The sequence below is a fragment of the Phoxinus phoxinus genome (genome assembly GCF_949152265.1).
Source record: "Phoxinus phoxinus genome assembly, chromosome: 18".
In the NCBI taxonomy this organism is placed as follows: Eukaryota; Metazoa; Chordata; class Actinopteri; order Cypriniformes; family Leuciscidae; genus Phoxinus; species Phoxinus phoxinus.
The window spans coordinates 16,799,571-16,826,184 of NC_136893.1; the positions used below are offsets into that span (position 1 = coordinate 16,799,571).

At 40.1% G+C, this 26,614-nt stretch overlaps 3 protein-coding genes across 3 annotated transcripts; 2 read left to right on the top strand and 1 right to left on the bottom strand.

Annotated features, from left to right (window-relative positions):
* The first annotated feature begins 11,865 nt into the window (after positions 1-11,865).
* guca1b (guanylate cyclase activator 1B) lies at positions 11,866-14,351 on the top strand. Its single transcript, XM_079589670.1, has 4 exons — positions 11,866-12,359; positions 12,539-12,688; positions 12,974-13,088; positions 13,221-14,351. Exons 1-4 carry the CDS (start codon positions 12,159-12,161, stop codon positions 13,340-13,342), a joined length of 588 nt encoding a protein of 195 aa, XP_079445796.1. The 5' UTR covers positions 11,866-12,158; the 3' UTR covers positions 13,343-14,351.
* Positions 14,352-14,906: 555 nt separating this feature from the next.
* On the top strand, positions 14,907-20,306 carry oard1 (O-acyl-ADP-ribose deacylase 1). Its single transcript, XM_079589671.1, has 7 exons — positions 14,907-15,048; positions 15,325-15,404; positions 17,888-18,056; positions 18,157-18,215; positions 18,344-18,456; positions 18,706-19,396; positions 19,997-20,306. Exons 2-6 carry the CDS (start codon positions 15,384-15,386, stop codon positions 18,824-18,826), a joined length of 483 nt encoding a protein of 160 aa, XP_079445797.1. The 5' UTR covers positions 14,907-15,048; positions 15,325-15,383; the 3' UTR covers positions 18,827-19,396; positions 19,997-20,306.
* apobec2b (apolipoprotein B mRNA editing enzyme, catalytic polypeptide-like 2b) lies at positions 20,298-24,166 on the bottom strand. The gene is made up of 2 exons (XM_079589669.1): positions 23,698-24,166; positions 20,298-21,490 (listed from the first exon to the last, which is right to left on the bottom strand). Exons 1-2 carry the CDS (start codon positions 23,982-23,984, stop codon positions 20,956-20,958), a joined length of 822 nt encoding a protein of 273 aa, XP_079445795.1. The 5' UTR covers positions 23,985-24,166; the 3' UTR covers positions 20,298-20,955.
* Positions 24,167-26,614: the final 2,448 nt, after the last annotated feature.

A 26,614-nucleotide genomic window follows, 5' to 3' on the forward strand; every position in this document is an offset into this window, starting at 1 on the left:
CATGTATCACATTTGTTTGTGCTAGCTGATACACTTATATTCTTGGCTAAGAAACTTGTTTTGATTCCAGAGCATTCCTTTAATACCAATGAAGTTTGGAGAGAGGGAAAGTCTGATAGTGTTCCTTTCTTTGGACACTAAATTATTCGAGACAAAATACACTGGAAATGTGTTTGCCGATCAAGTTCACATGCAGTGATATTCATATTTAATTGGAAGCTGTGTTTCTTCAGGGTATGAGCTAATTCAATAATTTAGTTGCAATTCAAGGTTCACATGAACTGTTTCTGAGTGACCCATTTACAGGACAAGAGATGATTGCTCTTAGGGGACGTGGAGGAAGACAGAGGGCTCGCGCGATTCCTGTAATTTGTGATGAGATGAAACCCTTGACGTAGACCTCATATGCCTCGTTTTTTTGGTTCACCGGTGCCCTGTGAGGGTCTTGTATTGCCCCCACTGATGATTTGACAAGGGTATCGGGTCACTGAGCTCATTTAGCATGCTGAAATCAGAAATGATGCGTGTCAGGAATTCACAATGCTTTGCGCCAGGTTTGGATGCACTGAATTCAGGTGCATCTTCACTATGAGAGGTCAGAATGGGTTTGATTTATCTGGTCTGCGTGTGCTTGTATAAATATGTGCACCCACACACCGATTATCATCACGTTTTGTCTCAGATGGTTTGTTGACCTGTTGTTACTGGGCGATATGATGCCTGAGGGCACGGTAAGACGTTCATACATATTTATACTGACCGTTGTTTGAGTGCAAATGGCTGTTTGTGTGTTTTAGTTGGCATAGTGAGAATTGAATGTCAAAAATCCCTCTTAGAAATATCAGGATCAAAAGAACAACACACACAATCCACATACTTGTTTCAGAGATTAACAATGATTGTGATGATGGGCTGGCCGACAGCGGTCTTGTGCATCGTGTCACAGTGGAAACCGAAAGATAGATGGATATTTCTGCCTGTATGAAGCCATCACAGTCATCCTGCTCACCGACAACAGAGGACTGGAAGATTTTTTGATTTGATTTTAGTTTGGCCTCATTAAAAGTCTCTGCTGCAGGCTAGCTCAGATGGCGAGTTCATTTTCACTTTGCTTTATGTGAGGTTAAATGTCACAGAGGTTCAAATCTGAAACACCCTCCAGCACTGGAACAGACGACAATGTGTGAATAGATGATCTGAGGGAAAGAGATAATGCCGAGAGAAATATACCTCTATTTTTCTTGTCCAAAAATTCTGCAACAAGGCAAATGACACATTATATTTTTCGCTTTCACTCGAGTCTCATTTCTGCTTCCTCTATGAAACGGAAACATCTTTACTCTTGAATAAATGTCTCAAGATGTTAAACAGGCTGTTTTCTGAATTTATTTGACCACAAGCTGAGAGTTGGTGGATGAGGGGCTTCAGAGGGTGAAGTGAGCTCATATTTTCATATATAGAGGTGCGAAATGTTTTACTCGAGTTTATTTCCGAGGTGTCATTTCAGTTCAGACCTCTCCACAGTGCTTTAAATTACTTTAGGGAATTCAAATCATTGGACTCTGGGCTTTTTTTTTTTTATCGTACAAACGTGTTCAAATGCATTTCGTCTTTTACCCTTATTTGTATGTAAATCACTTTGGAGTAAACGCTGTGTATGATCACCTAAACTCTAAGTAGCAGTTGTTTTGCGGTGGTTTTTCATGTTTCTCCATGTGCTGAATATTATTCTCTGTGGTGGGTTGTTAAAATAATGCAGTTTCTTCAGTGTTTCGTGGGTTTGTTTTGTTGATTTGTAAGGTGACAGGTTGTCATGTTGACTTGTAATCTGAGGAGCTGTAGAGATGGTCTGTTGTTTCAATATGATGTTGTGCCGTCATATAGTGGTGTACTAGTGGTAGATGATGGCCTCTGACAGTCTTCAAAATGCAGTGCCGATACTCTGAGCGCATTTCAGCTTCTGACTCATAATATCCATAAAAAAAATCAATCAAAATCCACATTATTTCACTGCATAATCGCTAATCTAGACTGATAAGTCTTGGTTTTAGCCCTGAGCAGCAAATACAATTTTAGGTCGTTTTTCCACATCTGAAATATTGCCATGAAGGATTGGTTCACACTGAGGTAGATGAGCAGAGACACACGGTCGGCCCAGGGGAACTCACAATGTCCCATGAGATTACACTGCACTCATCCACACAGCGAAAGCTGTGTTACCCTCTAGCATACTGTTGTCGACCACACACTGATTCAACCTCTGTTGTTACACTTTGAAAAACAGGAAAATGTTATCCACGTTTATTCTGTGAAGAACTATGGGGACAGTAGAATTGATGTTGTATGAGCACTGTAGGCATGAACCTTTGTGGAGTTTGGACAACATTTATTCATAACTAGGCTATTGATGGCTGTTGATTGAAGCTTTATATAAAACTGCTAATATTTGAAACAAATCTCATTTACCTGTCTTAGTGGGATGGTTCACCCAAAAATGAACATTTTCACCCTCACGTCATTCTAAACCTGGATGGCTTACACAGAAAATAGCATTTTGAAAAAACTGTTTTACAACTGTCTGTACAATGAAAGTCAATGGGGTCCAAAACTTAAATTGATTGAATTTTTAATTTTTTTTAAATATCTTAATTTCGTGCTCCACAGAAGAAAGTTCCACAGATTTGAAACGACATAAGGCTTAGTAAATGATGACAGAATTTTCATTTTTGGGTGAACTATTTTGTTAAAGGTGCTGTACTGTAATTGCTAGTGTTCCAGTATTTAGCTATTTTAAGCCACAATCTCTGTTGAAACTTCTCCACCATGCAAAGCAACGAATGTGAAAAATGATTGACAGAGGCTAATTGGTTCAAATAGAGCAGGAGACCCCCTGATTTTTATTTGTATTAATTTTTTTTGTGATTTCTCAGGACTCCTAGGCCTATTTCAGTGATATCTGTCAGATTATAGTTAGATTTTCAAGTGTGGTAGTCCCAGAATTGCTTACAGCACCTTTAATGTTGTCATCAGAATGAAGAATAGTTTGAAAGCAATATATAAAATGCACAGATTATCAGTGAAATCTCTTGACACCGGTTAAAGCCCCCATTGTATGTTAGCAGACATTTGAGCTGCATATCACACAGAGAACTTCACTTGAAACTTAATAGATGGGTTGACATGGTTTGGATTTAAATCTGAATTGTGTTGAACCGTGTTTACACACAATTGCGAGTCCAGTTCAGTAGTTCAGTGCCTATATATGTGAGGTAGTGCCTCTACTGCGATTTCTGTAATAAACTCTTTGAACATATGTGATCATGTGTGGTTCAATGTTTCTTCCTTGACATTAAGGTGTCGTGCACATACAACGGATTCTTGCATCTAAAGGGCTGGGTATTTTGCCCCTCTTTACAATAAGTAAAATAAGTCTCTGATGTCTCCAGAGTGTGTATTTGAAGTTTTCGCACAAAATTCCCGACAGGTCATTTTTTATAGCATGTTAAAATTGCCTATAAAATTGATGATGAGCAAAAAGTCTTTCAAGAAGAGGAAGGAGCTTCCTGAGCTGGTGCTGAGTTGCTTACGAGACATTCTTGTCGCTAAAGCTGCTCCGGCGTCGAAATAATGGCGGACTGTGTACAGCTCACTCGGGGCGGGTCTATGCTAAAACACCAGTGTCCATCAACAGTCGTGGGAGGGGCCTGTGCAAAGTGATGTAATTTTGCCCAGGATCTGCATACACAGTGATTATGAATTATGGGGATTTAAAAAAGGTGGATTTTTATCATTATAGGGTGGCTGTGTACACACACTGCCAACACACATTCAAACACCATGTAAAAGTGCATTTTGCATAATAGGTGCCCTTTAAAATGTGAGATGGAGGATCTCAACACACATTACTAAAATGTACTAAAATTGACGTCATAACCCGGCAAAAATGTGCGGAGTCCTTCACATAAAAATCAGTCTCAGGCTTCCATAGGAAATCGGTAAAGGTCTTGTTTTTGTTTCCTTACAAGCTGTTCAAACATTGGCAATAAATGAGCGATTAAGTATTAAAAGTATCTTATTCAAATTCTGATATATACACCCTTTGAAATTTCGTCACTTACAGTGTTGAGGAAAGTTTTAAGAGTAATGCGTTACAATATTGCGTTACTCCCTAAAATAGTAACTGTTACTTTGTTCAAACTAATCTTTCAGCTGTGCTGCCATTCTGGATTGCAGAAGAAAAGGATGCGGGACAAGAAAGTTTTTACTTCAGCAATACACATTTTTTTAATTATATGTAAAGTCACTTTTGCATATTATGTTTGTATTGGATCATCGAAGGTCTGCAGCAAATACATTGGTTAATAAAACATGTACATTTTGTGTAATGTAACATTTAATTATTGCAGGTTTGTGTACTATTTTGAGTTTTCATTTCACTGTTCTTATTCATTTTGAGGAATGCCAAGTCTGTTTTTGTGTAAGTGAGATGAGTAAATGCCTGCTCACATTTAGTCTAGAACTATAATATCAATCATATTAATATCTATAACAACCATACACAGCGCAACGCCTTTGCACTTACTCCTGATTTCCCTCAACCTGGGGACAGAAGAAGAATCTTATTTGAAAAAGTAACTCAGTAATTTTGTTGTAAATGTGAAAGTAATATTACTTTACTAGTTACTTGTAATGCGTTACCTCAACACTGGTCGCTAATGTGGCGCAACAGGCAATGACGTAGTCGAAAGTTTGCATAAACAAATAATTAAAAACAGGCTCAGTGTAACAACACAAATGCGTTCTGTGTGATCTGGACTAAATTAATTGTGATTCATATTTTCTTTATTGACTGGTTTCCAAAACAAAGATAAACGAATTGCCACAAAAAGTCACTTCCATTCATTTTTGAACGAACAACCAGAACGTCTTCAAATGTCACTATACTACGGCAAGACAGAGATTAAAGATGTCTTGTTTCTCGCCTCGCCGGTTGGGGTTGATTTACGACTTTTTGGTCTGGCAGCTGCCTAAATGACACCGATCTTTTGTCTTTCCCCACCTCATATCTATCTTTAATATTTAAAATAATAATAATTAATCCTTTTATTTTAAACAGGCTGCACAAATAATTAGATGAAAGACATGGCCAAATAATTAATTCATTTGCATAAAAAAAATTATAGTAAACAACAGTAAAGTGTTTTAATAAGCCTTTGGATCTGTTCTCAGGTAACTGCTGATACCCTAATTAAACAGCAGCAGCCAGTACTTATCCTAATTTCTGCTTTTTAATTTCCCCGCAGTGTGTATGTGCTGTGGATCATTATTACTCATTCTGATTAAAGGAGCGAGATGTAACTTCAGAAATATTAGGCTACTCTCGGTTCCCTGCTGTGTTTTGGGCGAGGGGCTTGTGGAGGTGGGATGAGAGATGGGGAAAATATTTATTCACTGCCCTGGCAACTGGATCAGGCATTAATCTCAATTCAGGGCCATGAATAACTTTCCTCTCCGTGTCTTTTTTGATTGCATAATGTTGACACCCGCGGTCAGTTCGCTGACTAATGCCGAGACGAGAGATGTATCATTCTGAGGTAAGGCCTGCTTTTAGTATTAATCGCATTAAATAAATAGCCTATGTTAAATCCTCACAAGACTATTTTGACTTTACGGTCTTTAATCCGAGCAATTATAAACTAGGCTATATTTTGTGTGTAAATCAATCAACACTTAAGTATGCATTGTGTTTTAAAGGAAATAGGCTAAAAAGAAACGATCAACCAACCAATCACCAAATGAAACTGTAGCCTTTGTAACACTGACACCCAGGGGCATCTGTTAGTATTTGTTTCTTTTTGTAAAAAAATAGTTATTTCTTGAATGCTTCTCTTAAATACATCTACTGTAGCTGAAAAATAAAGCACTGTTTATTTCATTTGTATATTATATGTTATGTATATGTAATGTGTATCTTTGTTCTTATCTTTTGATGACAAAAAAAATGACAAAGATTTTTATCTTTGACATAAATGTCTGCAATTCTTTTTTATTTTATGTTTTGTTACCTTGTAAGGCTTTGTTTTTTGTTTTCATTAGTTTGGCTGTAATGCTCAGTCACTTCCAAAATAGTAAAACCAACATGAAAAAGACTCGTGATAAAATCGTGAATTGTAGTTTTCCTGAAAAAAATTGTTAAATGATATTTTTGCCATATCGCCCACCCCTAGTGTCATATTCTTATTGGTTGATCATCTTGATTGTTCACAGGTTGTTAGTCATTAGTCTTGGTGTATAAATAGCCCTCATGTTTACATTGTATCTTGTCTACTTTTGTTTTTGTAACCACTGTTGGTGAGTCTCATGTAACCAAGTCAAATTCAAGTGTCCGTCCCGGTACCGTGTCCATGTCGGTGTCCATGTCGGTGTCCGTGCCGGTGTCCATGCCCATGTCGGTGTCCTTGTCCGTGCCGGTGTCCGTGCCAGAGACCGTGCCAGTGTCTATGTCGGTGTCCATGTCCGTGCCAGTGTCCGTGCCGGTGTCCTTTGTGTCGGTGTCTGTGTCCATGTCGGTGTCCTTGTCCGTGCCGGAGACGTTTGTGTCCGTGCCGGAGACGTTTGTGTCCGTGCCGGAGACGTTTGTGTCTGTGCCGGAGAAGTTTGTGTCCGTGCCGGAGACGTTGGTGTCTGTGTCCGTGCCGGAGACGTTGGTGTCTGTGTCCGTGCCGGAGACGTCGGTGTCCGTGCCGGAGACGTCGGTGTCCGTGCCGGAAACAGTAGGTGTCCGTGCCGGAGACATTGGTGTCCGTTCCGGAGACGCCGGTGTCCGTGCCGGTGTCCGTGCCGGAGACGTTGGTGTCCGTGCCGGTGTCCGTGCCGGAGACGTTGGTGTCCGTGCCGGAGACGTCGGTGTCCGTGCCGGAGACGCCGGTGTCCGTGCCGGAGACGTCGGTGTCCGTGCCGGTGTCCGTGCCGGAGACGTCGGTGTCCGTGCCGGAGACGTCGGTGTCCGTGCCGGAGACGTCGGTGTCCGTGCCGGAGACGTCGGTGTCCGTGCCGGAGACGTCGGTGTCCGTGCCGGAGACAGTAGGTGTCCGTGCCGGAGACAGTAGGTGTCCGTGCCGGAGACGTCGGTGTCCGTGCCGGAGACAGTAGGTGTCCGTGCCGGAGACATTGGTGTCCGTTCCGGAGACGCCGGTGTCCGTGCCGGTGTCCGTGCCGGAGACGTTGGTGTCCGTGCCGGAGACGTCGGTGTCCGTGCCGGAGACGTCGGTGTCCGTGCCGGAGACGTTGGTGTCCGTGTTGGTGTCCGTGCCGGTGTCCGTGCCGGAGACGTCGGTGTCCGTGCCGGAGACGTCGGTGTCCGTGCCGGAGACAGTAGGTGTCCGTGCCGGAGACATTGGTGTCCGTTCCGGAGACGCCGGTGTCCGTGCCGGTGTCCGTGCCGGAGACGTTGGTGTCCGTGCCGGTGTCCGTGCCGGAGACGTCGGTGTCCGTGCCGGAGACGTTGGTGTCCGTGCCGGAGACGTTGGTGTCCGTGCCGGAGACGTTGGTGTCCGTGCCGGAGACAGTAGGTGTCCGTGCCGGAGACATTGGTGTCCGTTCCGGAGACGCCGGTGTCCGTGCCGGTGTCCGTGCCGGAGACGTTGGTGTCCGTGCCGGTGTCCGTGCCGGAGACGTTGGTGTCCGTGCCGGAGACGTCGGTGTCCGTGCCGGAGACGTCGGTGTCCGTGCCGGAGACGTCGGTGTCCGTGCCGGAGACAGTAGGTGTCCGTGCCGGAGACGTCGGTGTCCGTGCCGGAGACAGTAGGTGTCCGTGCCGGAGACATTGGTGTCCGTTCCGGAGACGCCGGTGTCCGTGCCGGAGACGTTGGTGTCCGTGCCGGTGTCCGTGCCGGAGACGTCGGTGTCCGTGCCGGAGACGTCGGTGTCCGTGCCGGAGACGTCGGTGTCCGTGCCGGAGACGTCGGTGTCCGTGCCGGAGACGTCGGTGTCCGTGCCGGAGACGTGGGGGTCCGTGCCGGAGACGTGGGGGTCCGTGTCCGTGCCGGAGACGTGGGGGTCCGTGTCCGTGCCGGAGACGTCCGTGTCCGTGCCGGAGACGTCCGTGTCCGTGCCGGAGACGTCCGTGTCCGTGCCGGAGACGTCCGTGTCCGTGCCGGAGACGTCCGTGTCCGTGCCGGAGACGTCCGTGTCCGTGCCGGAGACGTTGGTGACTGTGTCCGTGCCGGAGACGTCGGTGTCCGTGCCAGAGACGTCGGTGTCCGTGCCGGAGACGTGAGGGTCCGTGTCTGTGCCGGAGACGTCCGTGCCCGTGCCGGAGACGTCCGTGCCCGTGCCGGAGACGTCCGTGCCCGTGCCGGAGACGTTGGTGTTAATTGTTCCGGAGTTAATTGTGTCTGTGCCGGAGATGGTGGTGTCTGTGCTGGAGACGTTGGTGTCCGTGCCGGAGACGTTGGTGTCTGTGCCGGAGACAGTAGGTGTCCGTGCCGGAGACGTTGGTCTCGGACACGTTGGTGTCCGTGCCGGAGACGTTGGTGTCCGTGCCGGTGTCTGTGCCGGAGACGTTGGTGTCCGTGCCGGAGACGTTGGTGTCCGTGCCGGAGACGTTGGTGTCCGTGCAGGAGACGTTGGTGTCCGTGCCGGAGACGTTGGTGTCCGTGCCGGAGACGTTGGTGTCTGTGCCGGAGACAGTAGGTGTCCGTGCCGGAGACGTTGGTCTCGGACACGTTGGTGTCCGTGCCGGTGTCTGTGCCGGAGACGTTGGTGTCCGTGCCGGAGACGTTGGTGTCCGTGCCGGAGACAGTAGGTGTCCGTGCCGGAGACAGTAGGTGTCCGTGCCGGAGACGTTGGTCTCGGACACGTTGGTGTCCGTGCCGGAGACGTTGGTCTCGGACACGTTGGTGTCCGTGCCGGAGACGTTGGTGTCCGTGCCGGAGACGTTGGTGTCCGTGCCGGTGTCTGTGCCGGAGACGTTGGTGTCCGTGCCGGAGACAGTAGGTGTCCGTGCCGGAGACAGTAGGTGTCCGTGCCGGAGACGTTGGTCTCGGACACGTTGGTGTCCGTGCCGGAGACGTTGGTCTCGGACACGTTGGTGTCCGTGCCGGAGACGTTGGTCTCGGACACGTTGGTGTCCGTGCCGGAGACGACGGTATCCGTGCCGGAGACGTCGGTGTTAATTGTGCCGGAGTTAATTGTGTCCGTGCCGGAGATGGTGGTGTCCGTGCTGGAGACGTCGGTGTCCGTGCCAGTGTCTGTGCCGGAGACGGTGGTGTCCGTGCACTTGTCTGTGCCGGAACTTGAGAGAGTAAATGACAATTTTCATTTTTGTGGGAACTATCCTTTTAATGTTAATAAAACAACAAAAAAACAAAGAGAAAATCACTCACTGCTCTGAGAACTTTAATAGTAGCTTTAATAAGTATCATTGTATAATTTATTAAGTGAAGTCTATGTTGTCTATTGTTTTTTTTATAGTTTTTAATTTAATGAAATTTTCATTTAATTTTCATTTCACTGTTTATTTAATTAGTATTTTATATGTTGTGTATATTTATTGTGTTTATTTGTTCTTATCTTTTAATAACAAAGAAAATAATGACAAAGATTTTTATCTTCACCACTTTGGCCTAAATGTCTGCAAATCTTTTGTATTTCATATTTTGTTACCTTGTAAAGCTTTGTTTTTAAAATAGTGATATTAGTTTGTCTGTAATGTTCAGTCACTTGCAAAATAGTAAAACCAACATGAAAAAGAATCGGGATAAAATCTTGAATCGTGATTTTCCTGAAAAAAAATTGTGATATGATATTTTGCCATATCGCCCACCCCTAGTGTGTAGTGTACAAGTTCTTCATATTTGTTATTGTATTCTGAATTAATCCAATAAGATTAGTAATTAATTGTGCAATGAGTGGCCTGGAAACCTCTAGGCCAGAAGAGCTTATCCTCGTGAAGTATGCAGTCAGCATTTTGGAAAAGGTCTTTAAAGTTCACGAACTGACAAAACACACACCTTGTAGCCTGTTATACTAGCACTTGAACACAAATGACAGTCTTTGACGAGTATGTTGACATGCAGGTGTATGTTTAAACACAGTAGGCCTACGATACTTCAAAGCATTGTGAACATTGTAAGACAGGCACTTCTCCACTACATGTAGAATATTGAAATCATACCATCAATGTTGCATTTGCATCCTTTAATATCACATATATAATCCCTTTTTTTAGTTTATACAATCTGACATACAACTATAAACATTTATGAGTATAGGCCACTGATAACAGGATCAAATCCACCATTATATCATCTCGATTCTTTCTGTCATTTTAGAAACCATACACAGTTTGTTGTTTACATGATAATGAGCCCATGTGCAGCATATCGTGTTAAAACAGGTTTGTGATCTATTGGATCTGGATCACCCATACCTGAAAATTAAGCCATTGGACTTCTTGTTATTGATATATTTACTCTTTAAAAATGAAGTTTACAAAAGGAGTTTTTTGTGGCAATGCCATTGAAGATACATGTTAGGTTCCCCAAAGACCTTTAACTTAAGTAAACAGTTCTTAAAGGAACCACTTTATTTTATTTCTTTTTTCTTAGTGTGAGGAAGTCATCCCAGACTCTTTTTACTCTATAAAGAACATTTTATGCAAGGGAAAGGTTCCATGGATGCTAAAGGTTCTTCATGGAAACAGATACCAATAAAGAACCTTTATTTTGGGGATTTTTAGTTTTCACTGCGGTCTAAAGTGGTACAAGTCCAGACGAAATGTAGCACCCTCATGAACTAGGCCAGACTTCTCTAGATCCTGTTTTTGAAAAACTATAAATAGTAAGAGCAGAGGGCAGAAAGGATTATGAGTCAGATTGTCTGAATGATTCACAGGATTGAGTGATCGAGAGATGTATGCGGTCGGGCAGGGGTTTCATGATCCATGGGACCCTCTCCCCATCCAGACTTTCAGCCAAACAAGGGACCCCAAATGCAAAAATGCATCATTAATGTATCACATTTATTATTTGAAATATATAGAATATACAGTCAAACCAAAAATTATTCAGACACCAGATATCATTTTTTATATTGTTTTACTAATGGGTGCAGGACACTATAGTTCATTTATGTAATTGAGGATAGCAAAAATAAAGTAAACTTTTACATATATTATACCCAAAAGTGGACTACCAGTAAAATGTATCAAAATTTGGGACCAAAAATTGTACAGACACTTTGACCTGACCATGATTTGCTTAAGTGTTTTTTCTGTAATTGCTAATGCGACCTTTTTACACCACCGACTGAATGGCTCGACCTAAATTGGTATTATCTTATCGTGTACTTAAATTTAACAGCTGACAGCTATTCAACCGAATTCATTTGTGAGACAGTCTGACAGAAGGATGGCCAAAACCAGTGAAATATCAACTGATCTGATAACTCTGAGTTCTTGTCATATTTTATTACCATTTTCTAAACTATAGCGAATAAACTGTGATAATGTGTAAATTGTTGAAGGTGTCTGAATACATTTTTGGTTTGACTGTATATGCAAGACCTTCATGGATACACAGAGCTGCCTGGGACCAATATGTCTAAATGTATTTTCATCTATTCCCTTTACAGTGAGGAAGTGGAATATTTTTTTTGTATTTTGTGGCTTAATCTTAAACCTAAATGATTTTAATTTAACAGGTAAAAATAGGAAGGTCGTGTTTTATGTTCAGACATGAGACCCTTGAACCTGCGGAACTGAGGAATGGAACATTCTGTGCACTAAATGTTGAATTATAGCAAAGCTCTTGGCCTTGTGTCAAGCTAATTGATTCCGACATGGATTGATATGAATAATCTCTTGCAGTCATGTGATCCAAAATAGTCCTTGTGCTGAATCCCAAGCCAGTAGAGCACCTTCGCTGAAAGGTTGAGGTTTCTTTTACACTTTTGTCAATTTTAACTTCAGTTTTTTTCTGATATTTTTAAAGGTGATATACGTTTGTGTCCTAAATCAGACATATTCAGTGTTGTATCATCATTTTGTGGGGCTTAAAGGTTTATTGGGATGTCTGAATCAGGGAGAACTCCAGGAAAGTGAAACTGCCAGATGTGATAAGCAGAGAAGCTTGTGTTTTTTATTGTCATCTTTCGTGATGGGTCAACGACTCAGTGAGGAATCCGACGATAAAGAAATTGATGTTGCTGAACTGCAGGAGTGGTATAAAAAGTTTGTGGTTGAATGTCCGAGTGGAACCCTCTTCATGCACGAGTTCAAGAGCTTCTTCGGTGTAACTGGAAACCAGGAAGCGGCAGATTACATAGAAAACATGTTCCGTGCTTTTGATAAAAATGGGGTAAGTGATTCAATTTTAGTTACCTTACACAAAGTAGGCATAAACACTCTGTAGGAGACTGTGTAGACACTCAAAAATAACTTAACAATATAATATACATTCCTAGAGGCATATGTAATATATGTACTTGAACATGTTTTTGACAGTTCATTCCTATTTTCTCATTCATTTTTTCGTAGGACAACACTATTGATTTTCTGGAATACGTTGCAGCCTTGAATCTGGTGCTGCGAGGAAAGTTGGAGCACAAACTGAAATGGACTTTTAAAATGTATGACAAGGATGGGAGCGGCTGCATCGACAAAACAGAGCTCAAGGAGATTGTGGAGGTAATCATCCCTCGTGTCCTTTTCCCATTGTCAATCACACCGACTTAAACATCCCTTGAGATTACAATTTTTCAGTGGTTTACTTGATTTAAGAAAAAAAGAATGAAAGCCATAACCATGTGTTCTGGTTGCATTTGAGATTACAATTTCACGACTGGTTTCATCACTTTCAAGTGAGACGTTTACGTGGGATTAGTCCAGATGACAGCAGGACATTTGTGTGCAGAGATGATATAACACGGTAAAGAAGACATTTATGATTAAAATCTTTTACTTTACTTTTAGTCAATCTACCGACTAAAGAAAGCCTGCCACGGTGAACTTGATGAGGAGTGTCACCTACTGACCCCAGATCAGGTGGTGGACCGAATATTTGAGCTAGTGGATGAGAACGGAGATGGTAAAACCTACTATGATTCATTATTTATCTAGACAGTCACTAAACGGCTATAGCCAAACTCTCGGCTTTTTCCTCCTTACATATATGCCTGTATAAAGCAGCTGATGCTGAGTTTCTGTCCTGCGTCCACAGGGGAGTTGTCTCTGGACGAGTTCATTGACGGGGCGCGACGTGACAAGTGGGTCATGAAGATGCTGCAGATGGACGTGAACCCCGGGGACTGGATCAATGAACAGAGACGCCGCAACTCCTGAACTCTACATTCACCAAAACAACCCTTAAATTAGCCCACATATACATATGCAGTTTCTCAACTACCGTTTTAGTCATGGTTCATGAAAGTGAATCTTGAGTCATCAGTACAAATTATATATAGCCAATACATTTTTTTTACCATAGTGTCTATCTCCCGTTTCTTTTTTGACAGTTTATCTGCATGTATTCATTTTTTCTTTATTGTTTCTTTCATTCTTTGTTGCTCTGTGGATGGCTCACTTTAAATATTGATCTATTATTCTGCAGATAAGGTGCATTTGTTTAACTTTTTGCGGCATACTCTGTTATTATAAATAACATCCATCAGTTACAAATGGGCATATCTGATGTTTGTAAATATATTAATATTGTAAAGTCTCTTGAAGGTAACAATAGTAAAAGTATTTGCATCTGTAGATTTCTCAAAAATAAAACTCATCAATCATATTTTAAATATACTATGAATTAATTTCACCGTTTTCTCATTTCTTACAAGCTCACGCTATAGAATTAGATACAATTTGGTGACATGCATTTTTGTCAGTTGTTTCATATGGCAAAAAGAAAAAGTAATTCTACAGTAACTGCATTGCCAATCATATTGCAGACTGTTTTATTAAAACTGTGTTATAATCTGCAATATTGCTATCCCCTAACTGCAAATAACTTTTAGCCCCAGGATGTCATCAGTTGTCACCACAAAAACATACAATTGTATTGTAAGTATTTTAACCCTAAAAACGGCAAGATAAATTTTATGCCATTTTTAACCCTAAAAATGGCATAAAGAGAAATCAGAACATATTGTTTTTTCTTCTTCTTCATATTTTAGGACAAATAATACAATTTCATGATTTAAAAAAAAAAAAACGTTTTGATTTTAATTTTTATATCCCCCAGGACACGTCACCAGTTTGGGGGTATAGCCTACAATCATTGAAAAAAGAAAGCTTGTTTGGCAATGCATGTTATAACATTATAGACAAATAAAAAAATGATTCTCTCATTACTTAAATTACATTTTTTTTGTAAAATTCTGTTACAATAAGCATAATGCATATTTATTAATATATCCTATTATTATAGCCTACTGTATCATATTTAATACGCAAATTTCAATTAAAAATACCCGCAAACTGGCGACATATCCTAGGAGATACAAACATTTACAGACATATTATGAAAAATGTACAAATTAAATTCATAAAATTTCAGCACAAACATGGTAAGCTAACGCAACAACAACTTTTTAAACATGTAAATCCCCTCCAAATATAGTAGAAGTATGTGAAATATATAAACTTTTATCTGAGGGCAAGTAGATTTCCCACTACAGGTGGTCATGTTGTGTTTAAATGCTGCCCGTGAGAATGTATGAACAAGATCTGAATATCCTCAACAAACACACTTTCAACATGAAACCAAGAAATGAGACGTACACTTTCCCTGCCTCTCAAATGTTTGTATCCCGCAGGATACGTCGCCCATTTTAGGGTTTAAAATATGAACGAATATTTATTTAATTAAAATGGATATAGACAGGATGCTCTTGCACTCCCTGACGCTAGATGGCACTCAAGCCTTTCAATACAACCAATTTAACCAAGCTAGAAGCCAAAGTGAAACCAGTGTTAGTGTTTATCAGTGTTTATATACTGTCTATGTGTTTTCGGACACAGAGCACACATTCAGCTTTATTGTTGAGGTAAGTTATCAGACCACCAGCTCTAGCCAACACACAATGTATCCAACCAGGCCAGGGTATCTCGAAATACTTGAACATGTTATGTTTGTGCACCTTAGTTCTTCGTAAATGTTAGGATGTCACTGTTTTTTTATTTTGTGCCTATTTTAATCATAAATGTAAATGTTCATATATATTGTAACTTTAAACAATGATTAATTGCATTTTCTGTTGACCAAAACAATGATTTTACAGTTTCATGATTGATTGACTATATGAGCCTGCATTACATTTTAGATATAGATAGTTAGTGGGAAAATACTCACAGTGAAGTCCCTCCCTGCTCAAACGTCAAGATGGACAAGATCGTGCGGAAGGTAGGGCTATGTTTTCATTCGATTAATATTAGTTTTTTTACTTGCTGAGTCTTACTGGTTTACTTTTCAAATATGTGTAAAGATTGCCCCTGCTAAAGCATTTGGAAATGATCCTCAAAATGAATAAAATAAAATAAAAAGTTTTTAAGGTGTTGGTGGCTCAACTTGGCTGTTGGCTAAATACAGAAGAGATTGAATTCAGATGCAGTATGCCATTGTCTAGCCTGGAAATCCAGACCCAAATCCGAAATATTAAAGGGTAACTATAACTAAACCCTAAAACAACTTTTTTTTTAGTTAATGATCTGTAAGACTGGGGCTTTATTAATGCTGTTCATTGATTCAAGTAATTTTTTTGACATTTGGGTATAAAGTGTTTTAATTCTACAATATGTGGTTTAAAAACGTCTGAGTGCTGCCCTCTTCAGGTTGAACGGTGGCTACTGCAGTTGAATTTTACTATTGGATGTTATGGGACCCTGTGACAAGAGGGTACCAGCTAACCACGCCCTTGCCTACAGAGAGACGTGTCTCAGGTGCACGCCCCACCCCTCTGCTGGGCCCTCCCACTTTTCCAGCATTTTTCAAATATTGCCAGTGGGTGGAGTCAGGCTCTGACCAGGGGTTTAGTTACCCTTTAAGGGTCTGGCATTGAGTAATGAAAATTGCCGAACTCGAGGCTCGGCACGGCACCAAGCATGCGTTTTATAATCTCACTGAACGCAATTGGATATAACACTACGACCAATCACAAAAGTTTAGCGGAGCTAACTGGTAGATTACGCGGTTTCACACATACTCCGTTTGCAGTGCGTATTTTTTCCCGTACCCATGTTAAGGCTAGAGCGCCGTATCCGGTTGGCAAAACAGCAAAAACTTCCTTCTTGCAAAGGAACGGTTTGAGCGCCATCTTCTGTTCCTCTTTTTGATAAAAAGCCAAAGCCTTTTCAAACAACTGTGTTCATCCATAGCCATCTTGCAATGTTTACTAATGACTTCGATGTCACAGCACTGTTGCCATCTGTTTAGCTCGCCTCTGGCCCGCCTATATCAGATACACCGATGTGATTGGTGCAGCTCGTCTACACGCACATAGTTAATGAGCAAGTCACTCAATGAATATCATTACTCAATGCCAGAGTAGGCTTGTTTGAGATGAGCAAAATCTGTGCAGAACCGATCACCGGTGATCAGCGTGAGATGCATGCCGGTTAGAAATGTGTCCGAGTGCGGTCCTCCTGGCTCTGATCTCACGCTGACGTATGTCAAAAAACTCTCGCGAGCGCAAGGCGGACGTGTCGGATTCTGCAGTCCAGCGCAGTTGCTCTCCACCGACTGCGCTGATCAAAAGCATGATGGAAAGCGACTTGCTGACGACACAGCGGGTAATGCTCATTGGTTTAAACAACCGGGATGTAGCCTATTGTTCTCTTTTAAAATGTTTGATTTTAAAACTGATGTTTTATGTGTTTAAATTATGAGCGAATATTCCCAAACTTTCTGACAGTTTGATCTCTATATGGGTTGTGTGATGTCATTTTATATATATATAAAAAATATATATATATATATATATATATATATATATATATATAAACATATGTCTGTATTAAAGTAGAAATGATTGATAAACACGTATTTTGAATGGCAAGTCACGGTTTTTGCACGGTTTTGCTAATAAACTGGATGTAACTTAAGTTCTGTTGCTTTTATATGAAAATAAATATAATGAACAAGACACCCAAAGTACTTGTTATTTAATTACATACCAAAGACGTTTATCAATCATTTTTACTTTGATTACATACATGTTTTATATATATTTTTTATAAATATGACAACAATAAAATAACCCATAAAGAGATCACACTGTCAGAGAGTTTGGGAATACTCACACATATAAAAACACAATATCAGAGTTTTCAATTCCAACATTTTAAAAGAGAACAAATACATCACGGTTGTTTAAACCAATGAGCTTTAAGCTGCGTCAGCCAGTCGTTTCCCATGGTGCTTTTGATCAGCGCCGTCACTATGGTGGAGAGCCACTGCACGCGACTGCAGAATCCGACACGTCCGCCTTACACACACTCAGACACATTTCTTACCGGCATGCATCTCGCGCTGATCACCGGTGATCAGTTCTGTGCAGATTTTGCTCATCTTAAACAAGCCTATTGGAGGACTGGACTGATTTTTGTCATGTTTGCCAGGTTTCACTTGTTTCACAGACAAGGTTTAAACCTAGTCTCAGACTAAAATGCATGTTTGAGCAGTTTTAACTGAAAGCAACTTGCACTGACATATCTTAAAATATGTCAGTGCCATTGTTTTGTCTCAAGATGCAGACCAGTAATTTTTTTTTTCTATGGCACTTTTTATAAAAGCTACTTAAATGTCCTAATTGAACTAAGGTCTAATCCTGGCTTAATCTAAGTCCTGTCTGTGATATCAGGCTTTATATTCTTCCTCATTTGTTGCAGCTTCCGTGCAGCTCGGCATGGCGGCTGCTCCACAAGAGAGGAGATTTGTTCACCTGTCCGTCCACCGATGCCCTGGCGCACTGCATCAGTGAAGACTGCCACATGGGAGCAGGGATCGCTGTGCTCTTCAAGGAACATTTTCTTGGAGCTGAGGAGCTTCTGGCTCAGAGTGAGTGTGAATTATCATTACTGACAAGTGCACTTCATATAACACTCAAATCACATGCATTTGATTCTCAGTTTTCTTTGTTGGCTTCTGTTTTGCGCAGAGAAGCAACCTGGGGAATGTGCAGTCCTTAAAAGATCTGATCGTTTTGTGTATTACCTGGTAAGATGGCTTTTGGGTTTTATCTGTTCTATGTTTTACTAAATAAATTCGGATGAGAGTAAAGTTTTCTGGACTTACAGCTTTCTTTGTTCATCAAAAATTATATTTCCGCCTTTTTCCTACATTAGGTCACAAAGAAAAAGTACTCCAATAAACCCACCTATGACATTCTCAGAAAGAGTCTTGTGTCTATGAGGGAACACTGCTTGGCCAATGGCGTTAACAGTATATCCATGCCTCGGTAAACTGACACGTTTAATAATAGCACTATTTTGAATTTAAACGCATATATTGATTTTAAATGTAATAATTTTTTTGATTATTCTACCTTTATATTATTCTACCATAAATTATTCTGCAGTTGTCAATACTCAAATATAGCTTGATAATTGCATTTTTCAATACCAATTTTGCGTAACTTGTCTTTCAAATGACTTTTTATTGTTCTGCTGAATAGACTGCAACAACTGAAGTCATTTTCTCTTACTAGGATTGGCTGTGGTCTGGATAAACTGAAATGGGAAAATGTGTCTTCCATTATTACAGCGGTCTTCCAGGACACAAACATCTCCATCACTGTGTACTCAATCTCTAGACGACAGCAGATCTGAAACTCACATTATTTCTTAACCGTTCTTAAAGAATGGTCTACGGGTTGCTTTTTGTTCCAATGGAATTTCACAACATGCTGTATGGTGGGTGTTTATTAGTCTTGTTCTGGGATACATAATTGCTGAAGAATGTAGAAAAAAAAAGACTGTTCTATTTATATACACTAAGAATTTCGACGTTCTTTTCACCACTAGAGGGTGCATGTCTGACTATTTTACTTTTCAAATCTGTCAATGTTGTCCCAGATTACCTCTGCAAAAGTATTTAGAAATGATCCTTAATGGCGGGGGAAATAGTAATTATTAAATAAAATAATATTATTGTTTGAATCTCAAAATTAAGATATTGTTTAATATGTTATGCCTTCAAGTTCATTTTTTGACAGTAACATATTACTTATTGTAAGTGTATCACAGTATAAATGCACTATAAATGACCCATAAATTATTATTTCAGCAGTATTCTGATATTCTTATTTCCAATAGATTCCTTGGTATAGTTCCTCCTGGAGACATTCGGTTGCTTAAAGGAGAACTTAGTCGATTGTCGAGTTCACGCGCATAGGTTTAGTTACCTATGATCACGCGCGTGAACTCGACAATCGACTACTTTGGACTTTGACCGAAAACAGGATGTAAATACAGGTATTTGCGCTGGCTGAAATAACACAATTTTTATTCATATCTTTCACATCTACTGCAGTCAGATTCACTCGTGTTCACTCTAAAAGAATCATTCACATGGCTGGGCACTTGTAATGACACATCAAGGATGTTAAGAGGCTAAAAGCAGGTTTAAAACTTGCCCCATTGAAGTCAACAGGGTGCAAATTTTAAAAAGAGGATAACACAGATAGGCAAAACCTATTTTTGTCGTTGTTCTCTGTATTGACAGCACTCCAAATTTACAAAAAAAATTAGCTCAATGTTAAAATTGACCGGAGTTCTCCTTTAAAGGTAGGGTAGGTCAGAATTGTCTAAAAAAAACTTTTATTCAAATTTGTTTAAACTGTCTTTATATACCAATGCATAATTAAAATGCAAGTACTCTGAAATAGAGAGTATAAAAAACCGAGTGACTCTAGTGTATTTAATCTTCAATAAACACAGCTCATTAATTCCATTCACTCCCACCTAAAAACGGGTGTGCGACTGCGCGCACGTGGGCAGAGCCAGAGTCTCTCGTTTTAGTGAAACAACCATTATAAAAACTACAGTTATTCCTTGTGAGGCATATTTACTTCTTTATTTTTTACTTTGGAAACAAATGTAACCTGTGTGTTTAGCCAATTAGATGCAGCTAAAATGTGCAGTTTTGATCCACTGCTTTACTATTATCAGCAGAAGTTGAAAAGCATCATACCTTTATACCGCTGTCTTTAGATTGTGCTCATGATAGGAAATCATGTTTATTACAATGAGACTATTCACTATACCATTTCAAAATATTAGACAAAATTTGAATATTTAACCTCACTGTAAAAAAATATTTTCATGATTTATCACAACTTTTTATCTTTTGTCAAATCAACTTCGATAACTAATGTGAAGATAACATACTATTTTGAGTTTCTGTTTATTAAACCATTCTTCTTCATTGCATAAACTCAAATTTTTAATTACAACGAACTAAAAATGTTAAGGCAACAAGGTAACTTGCTTTTTTAAGTTAAACCAACATTTTTTTTACAGTGCATGATGCTTAGAGCAAAGCAAACTATATTTTGGTTTGCAAAAGAATATATTTGGAATTAACTGGAAAATAATCAATTTAATGCTTGGATTTTATATTACACCCATTGTTCAAATTTTACTCTATAAAATAGGAATATTAACAACAAAAAATATTTTTCTAAGAATGTAAGATATCCTTTATTTTTGAGATACCTCACTAAGTACTATATTTGAGTGTGGTTTGAATTCATTAATTGGATTATAAACGTATGTAAAGTCAGCCATGTGATGTTACAAGAGAAATAGTGTCGACAGAAGAAACAACACTGCTAAAATGACAGGTTGATTGTAATAATTTTCTTTGAAGTACCAATTTCCTTAAAGGCAATTCATATGCTGTAATACATATGCTGTATTAAACAATCTTAATCATAGGCCAGCAGCGGCTCCTTATCCTACTTTAAAATATCACACAACTTCTCATCGTAATAATCATAGCTATCTTGACAGTCTTCCCATGGTGCAAAGTTATCTTCCTCGTTCTCAACGAAAGTAGACCAAACATACGCAAAATCCAATGGCCTCATCATGCGTAGTTTACATCCCGCCCTAGCTAGCGCCTGAAGTCCGGCCTGTATCTCTGGTTCCTCCCACTGGAAAAGGCGGGAGCAGTGGATATTAAGGCGCAGTGACTTGCGTGCTTGCAGGATCTCGATAAGCTTAGCGGCGCAGGTTGCGCAAGGGCTCGAGGACGTGTACCAGGTCACTGTGTACTGGAGTGACTTGTCGTAATAGGCCAGCACCTGTTGAAAGAAGGCCTCTTCAGCGTGTGAACCCATGTGCTCATCCTCCAGGTAACCACGAAGGCCGTCCGTCTCTGTAGCGCCCCCTTGAATGTCTACCTGGTAGCACAGGAAGGTCTTATTGCGCCCGGAAGAATATTCCACGTTTTTAAACTGGAACTTGAAGAAGGTTGGGTTCATTCTGTCTCTGTGGGAAGAAGGACATTTGGAGTCTTAAGTAATGCCTGACAATTTTTATAAGCTTTCCTGTTAAGAATTCCAGCAATTAGTGCAAACAATGCCTAAGACATAAACTCACACATTCCATTGTGAGAAAACTGGAATACACCACACAAACCGATTTTAAAACACTTGGCATCATACACTTTTGTAAATGGTTACAGAGAAAAACTGGGCATCATACAAGCCTGAGATTCACACATTACTAAACTAGTTCTTCCGAACGCAACATACTCATGTAGAGACATGCACCTCGCTGCTAGGAGACACATGACAGATGAAAATAATACGTGTTATAAAATATCACACGTGTTCTCAAACACATATTCTCCGACTGATGAAATCAAGTCTGTGCCTTTCATAAACTGCGATTTTCTGTGAAATCTGTCATTTCCGACTGGCCAAAATCTGTAGATCTCTTATTTTCAGCAAAATCAGGCAAAAAAAAAAAAGTTGTGTGTTTAAAAAAAGAATTCATTCTTCACTTTTGGCAAGAAGTGTTTCTGCTTGGGTGGCCACTATTAGGCTTACAGTGACTCAAGGGGAGTTAATAGGCTTGTATAGAGCTCTTTATTGAAATATATTACATATATTAATACAATAATATATGGCCACTTAAACACCACACCTATGTGCTTACTGAACATTGAACTTCAAAACCAGACATTAATGGTAAACAGGTCCTCTAACAGCGTATACTCTTCAGATAAGGATTTGCACTAAGTTGGATCATGGTTGTGGAGATTTGCTCCCATTAAACCATGAGATCAATTCATTCCAGTGTGGTTTCAGGTCTGGATTTGTTCAGGTCACTCAAGTTTTTTCACATTAGGCTCAGTAAACATTATAGAGCTCACTTGGTGAAGTCACAGAGCTCCTGTAAATCTTTTAGGATATTGCAGATTGTCTGTGCTTGATTTTATGCTTCTGTTGTTGGGTGTAGCTGGAATAGTGAAACTGGTTAATTGGTGTCCACATACTTAGTCATTAAGTCCCAAAAGCATCATGGTTTAGGGATACGCCTACTAGTCTGTGGCAAGACAGGAAAATTCATAAAGACAAAAAAAGAGAAATTGATTGCGCTGAATAGCACACAGTTACATCCTAAAGAAAAAAAATATTCCAAAAATCACTGGGGTTTAAAGCAATTAATTCACATTGTTACCCAGCAGGGTGGAATTTGAGATGTATCTGTTGTCAGAGGTGATCCCACTAAGTATTATTTCTAGAGCGATAAATACACATTAAGTTCTAGTCCATCAAGTTTGAATTTGTTAAAATGTATTTTAAGTGAAGTAATCTTAAAATCGATTGTGGTGTCATTCATGCTGTATAATAAAATGTGAAAAAGTTTATCTACAATGTTGTATAGAGAAAATGATTCTACCTTGATAATAGATGAAATGCAACTTTTCTTCACACAACATTTATACCATGCTGTTGTGAATTTTTGGCATTTTAGTATGAATATGTTAGCCTTAAGGTTATCTAAGCTATAGTGTGCTCCAAAACAACGACAAAATTTGTGTTTAGAAGATATAAGCATTCAAAACGTACAGTCTCTCACTTCCGCCAATATGGATAAATTATTTAAAATCGGTCACTTGTTCACACATTTACTATTTTCTACATGGTGAATGGCATATAGTGCACTATAGGGGATAGGGAGCAATTCAGACAGTGTACTTATGCTTTGCATTGGGGTGAATGAAGCAACGCGCACAGTCTGCTCCGGTCCAGAGACACGTATCATATTCGCAAACCTATCGGACACATTTTAATTCTGCACAGAATGCTATATTTTTAAATGATATGGAGGCGATTAGAGAAGAAACGGTTAGAGATTAGGAGGAATGCGGCTTTACCAAGCTCAACGGCTCTGGCCAATATGATATAAACAAAACGCTAAAAGTCCACCCTATCTTCCTGTTTCAGTGGAAATTACGTCAACACATTGAATAATGCTGCGTGTTTCAAGGCGCTTCAATTTGCCTTTAAGGTACTAAGGAACCATTTAGGGTAACTAAGGTACAAAGCTGTCCCATTAAAGGTACTGACCCAGTGAAAAGCTATTTTTGCAATACAAAAAATGCTAAGGATGTATGACTGTTCTCACTGAGTGATAGAAATAGGGCTATTATGGGTTCCAGTTAGTATAAGTGAAGGATATCGTACCCTACAATGATCTCAAATGGAGGCAGCTCCATAGGCTCCAGCTCAAACTCCTCATCTTTGACAGGGCCTTTGGCTCCTTCTGCTATCTCCCCATTTCCCTGTGGCATCTCCTCATCTTTTTGCTGATTTTCTGGGGTCTTCTCCGGCTTCTTCGTCATCTTTTCATCTTTAACCTTGCTCTTTTCTTTCTCCTTTTGAGGTTTACTCTCTACTTTCTCCACTTTCTTCTCTTTCTTTTTCATCACACTGCCTTTACTGGGAGTCTTGCTGTCCTTTTTGTCCGCCATGATTTAGCTGCGTCGATGAAATGAGTCTGCTAGATGGGAGCGTGTGAGGGGTGCTGTTGATTCAGTGTGTGTGAGTCAGAGAGATGACAGCCTGAATATGTTCCTAAGTCTGAGAGTTAAAGATGAAGATAAAGATAACTCACTGTCACAAACAGGAGCTGGTCAGAGAACGCACAAGGGAGGGAGACTGAAAGGGCAGCTGCTCTCTTGTTTCCATGCTATAAAAAGGCCAAAGTATAATGAAGAGGGGGGGTTTCATACATGCATTGTTTAAACACACCACCACCCATTTGTTCAACAAGTGCTTCAACTAGCCTTTTTTCCAGCTCAGTTTCAAATATGCAATGAGCATAACCAGGTATATAACCAGACATTTCCCTCCCCTTCTGATCAGGATATTATTGCTGTTCACACACCAACAACGGGCAGTTTATTAATAACTGTAGTTTGGCAGAGGGTTCAGAATGACTCAGTCTCTTCACATAGTGAATGCCATAGTTCAGTTTAGGCCCTTACGACCCTCACATCAAGGTCGTCTAAAGGTCAGCATTGCACTTGCCAGTCCCTGAAAATCTTTTTTTTTTTTTTTTTTCACTTACCCATTGGCAAACTGTGTCATTATTGTTTACAGATACCTGAGTTGTGTTGGAGAAACTGAGTCACTTTCTAAAAGATAACCCTTGCGGTGTGAAATACAGTGTATTTTAAGGTCTTATTCTTGTACAGAGTGCTGCTGTCCCCACTCTACCCATTAGTCATTACTAATTCCCTTCCAGCTTTTGTACACATTCTTGAACCTTTTCCAGAGCCGGGAAACCTGGGAAAGTCCAAGCATACTTACTGAATACTGTGCAGTATACACTGTGTACTGCCTACTATTTTAAAAAATACAATGTGAAACAGAAGGCGTTATTTCATGTTAAAAATTATCATCACGTTTATTTCCACAAATCTGCCCAGTATCTTTTGGCTAATATTCTGGTTCATCCATAACAATAGAAATGGATAATCAGTGGGATATGACGATTTATAGGCTCTTTTAGGCTAGGTACTTCACATTTTTAGCAAATGTAGTATGCCATTCGAGTCCTTAACATAATGTGCATAGTATACATAATACTGCAGCAATAGTAAGAGAATAGCAGTCCCACATATCTGACCTATAGGCTACAATGGTTATTGACCATAAAGACCAGGTACATTAGGGTATTTATTTCAAAAGGTAGTATGAATACAGAACACATTCTAAGAACAGAAATGTTTGATCAGTTATGAATTGTTTAAATATAGACCTGAGTAGCTGAAGTGTTGGGTCATGTATCATCGTACACATTGTGTAAAATACAATCTCACCTCCCCTGAGCCACAGTATTTAGCTGAAGAGCTGCTTCTCAAACAGATCTGGTCTGAATTGCACTGTTGATCCTGCTCTGGATGGATTTTTAATTAGAATTTGTCAAAAACTTGCAGTTTGAATCCCGTTTTCAAAAGTTTCCGTTTTTAGTTGAAAACGGTGTCGTGTAAACGGCCCCTAAAGCAGCATTTGATTTAGAATTTTATAAGCTCTTTGTTATGCATAACAGAGGATAGTTTTTAAATTGATTAAACACTATCCTACATTTGTCAAATCAAATGGCCCAGTCTACTGGAAATATTTAACATTTAATGGCTTGAAATATGTCATATGCAGTTTAACTGGAATAACTTAATGAGGCCACTGTATATCTTTATTTAAAATGGATGTTGTGTTCGGCCCCTGATGTATGTAACGCCCCATGCCAGTTCTAAATGTTATTTTCATAGCAAATAAAACTGACCAATTTACCACACAAACACACCTCACATTCGCAGCAAATGACTGACAGGCATCCTTTGTTGGCATAGAGATTGCAATTTATAGGCAGGATGCAATTTCTTTTGAGGTTTGGCAAGAAGGGAGCGTGACATTGAGAAAATGAAATTGCAATCGGAGCCATTGCCACTGCTGTTTCAATATCACTGTGCCATTCCTGCACAAATGTTGGAAATGAAATGTCAAATGGACTTTGCTTTTCCATTTAAAATTTGGCAGATGTTGTAAATGACGTGTGCACAAATAGAAAATGCAACTGCAAGTACAATTTTGCCCAGAATATGATACTGTAGTATTACTGAGACTGAGTGGGAAACTGAAATCAGGATTCACATTCCATACACACACTCACAAATGTTCATTGTATCTGCACTGCAGCAGTGCCACCCCACCTGACACATAAATCTGTTTGAAATTGAGTTTATTGATTGAATGTCCTTTTTGCTATTTTCTCCTGCACATGATCAGAATACAAGCACACATAAACTCCACTGTTAAGAGACAGAACCTAGCATAAGTGCGCTGTACTCATAACTGTAAATGCACACACTGACATATGTGAACGTGCAATGAAGACAGTGAAATTGCTTGACCTTTGGCATATTATTGCATGGCAAAGTATTTCACAGTTATGACAGGACAAGAAGTCAGGTTTGATAAAACACTTTTTACTGAAATGGAAAAGTATTTTTCACACAAAAAGTCTTTAACACACACACCAACTCTTCTTGATATCCCACAGGCTTGATTTTTCTCCATTCAGCTCTGCAAGCTAGGA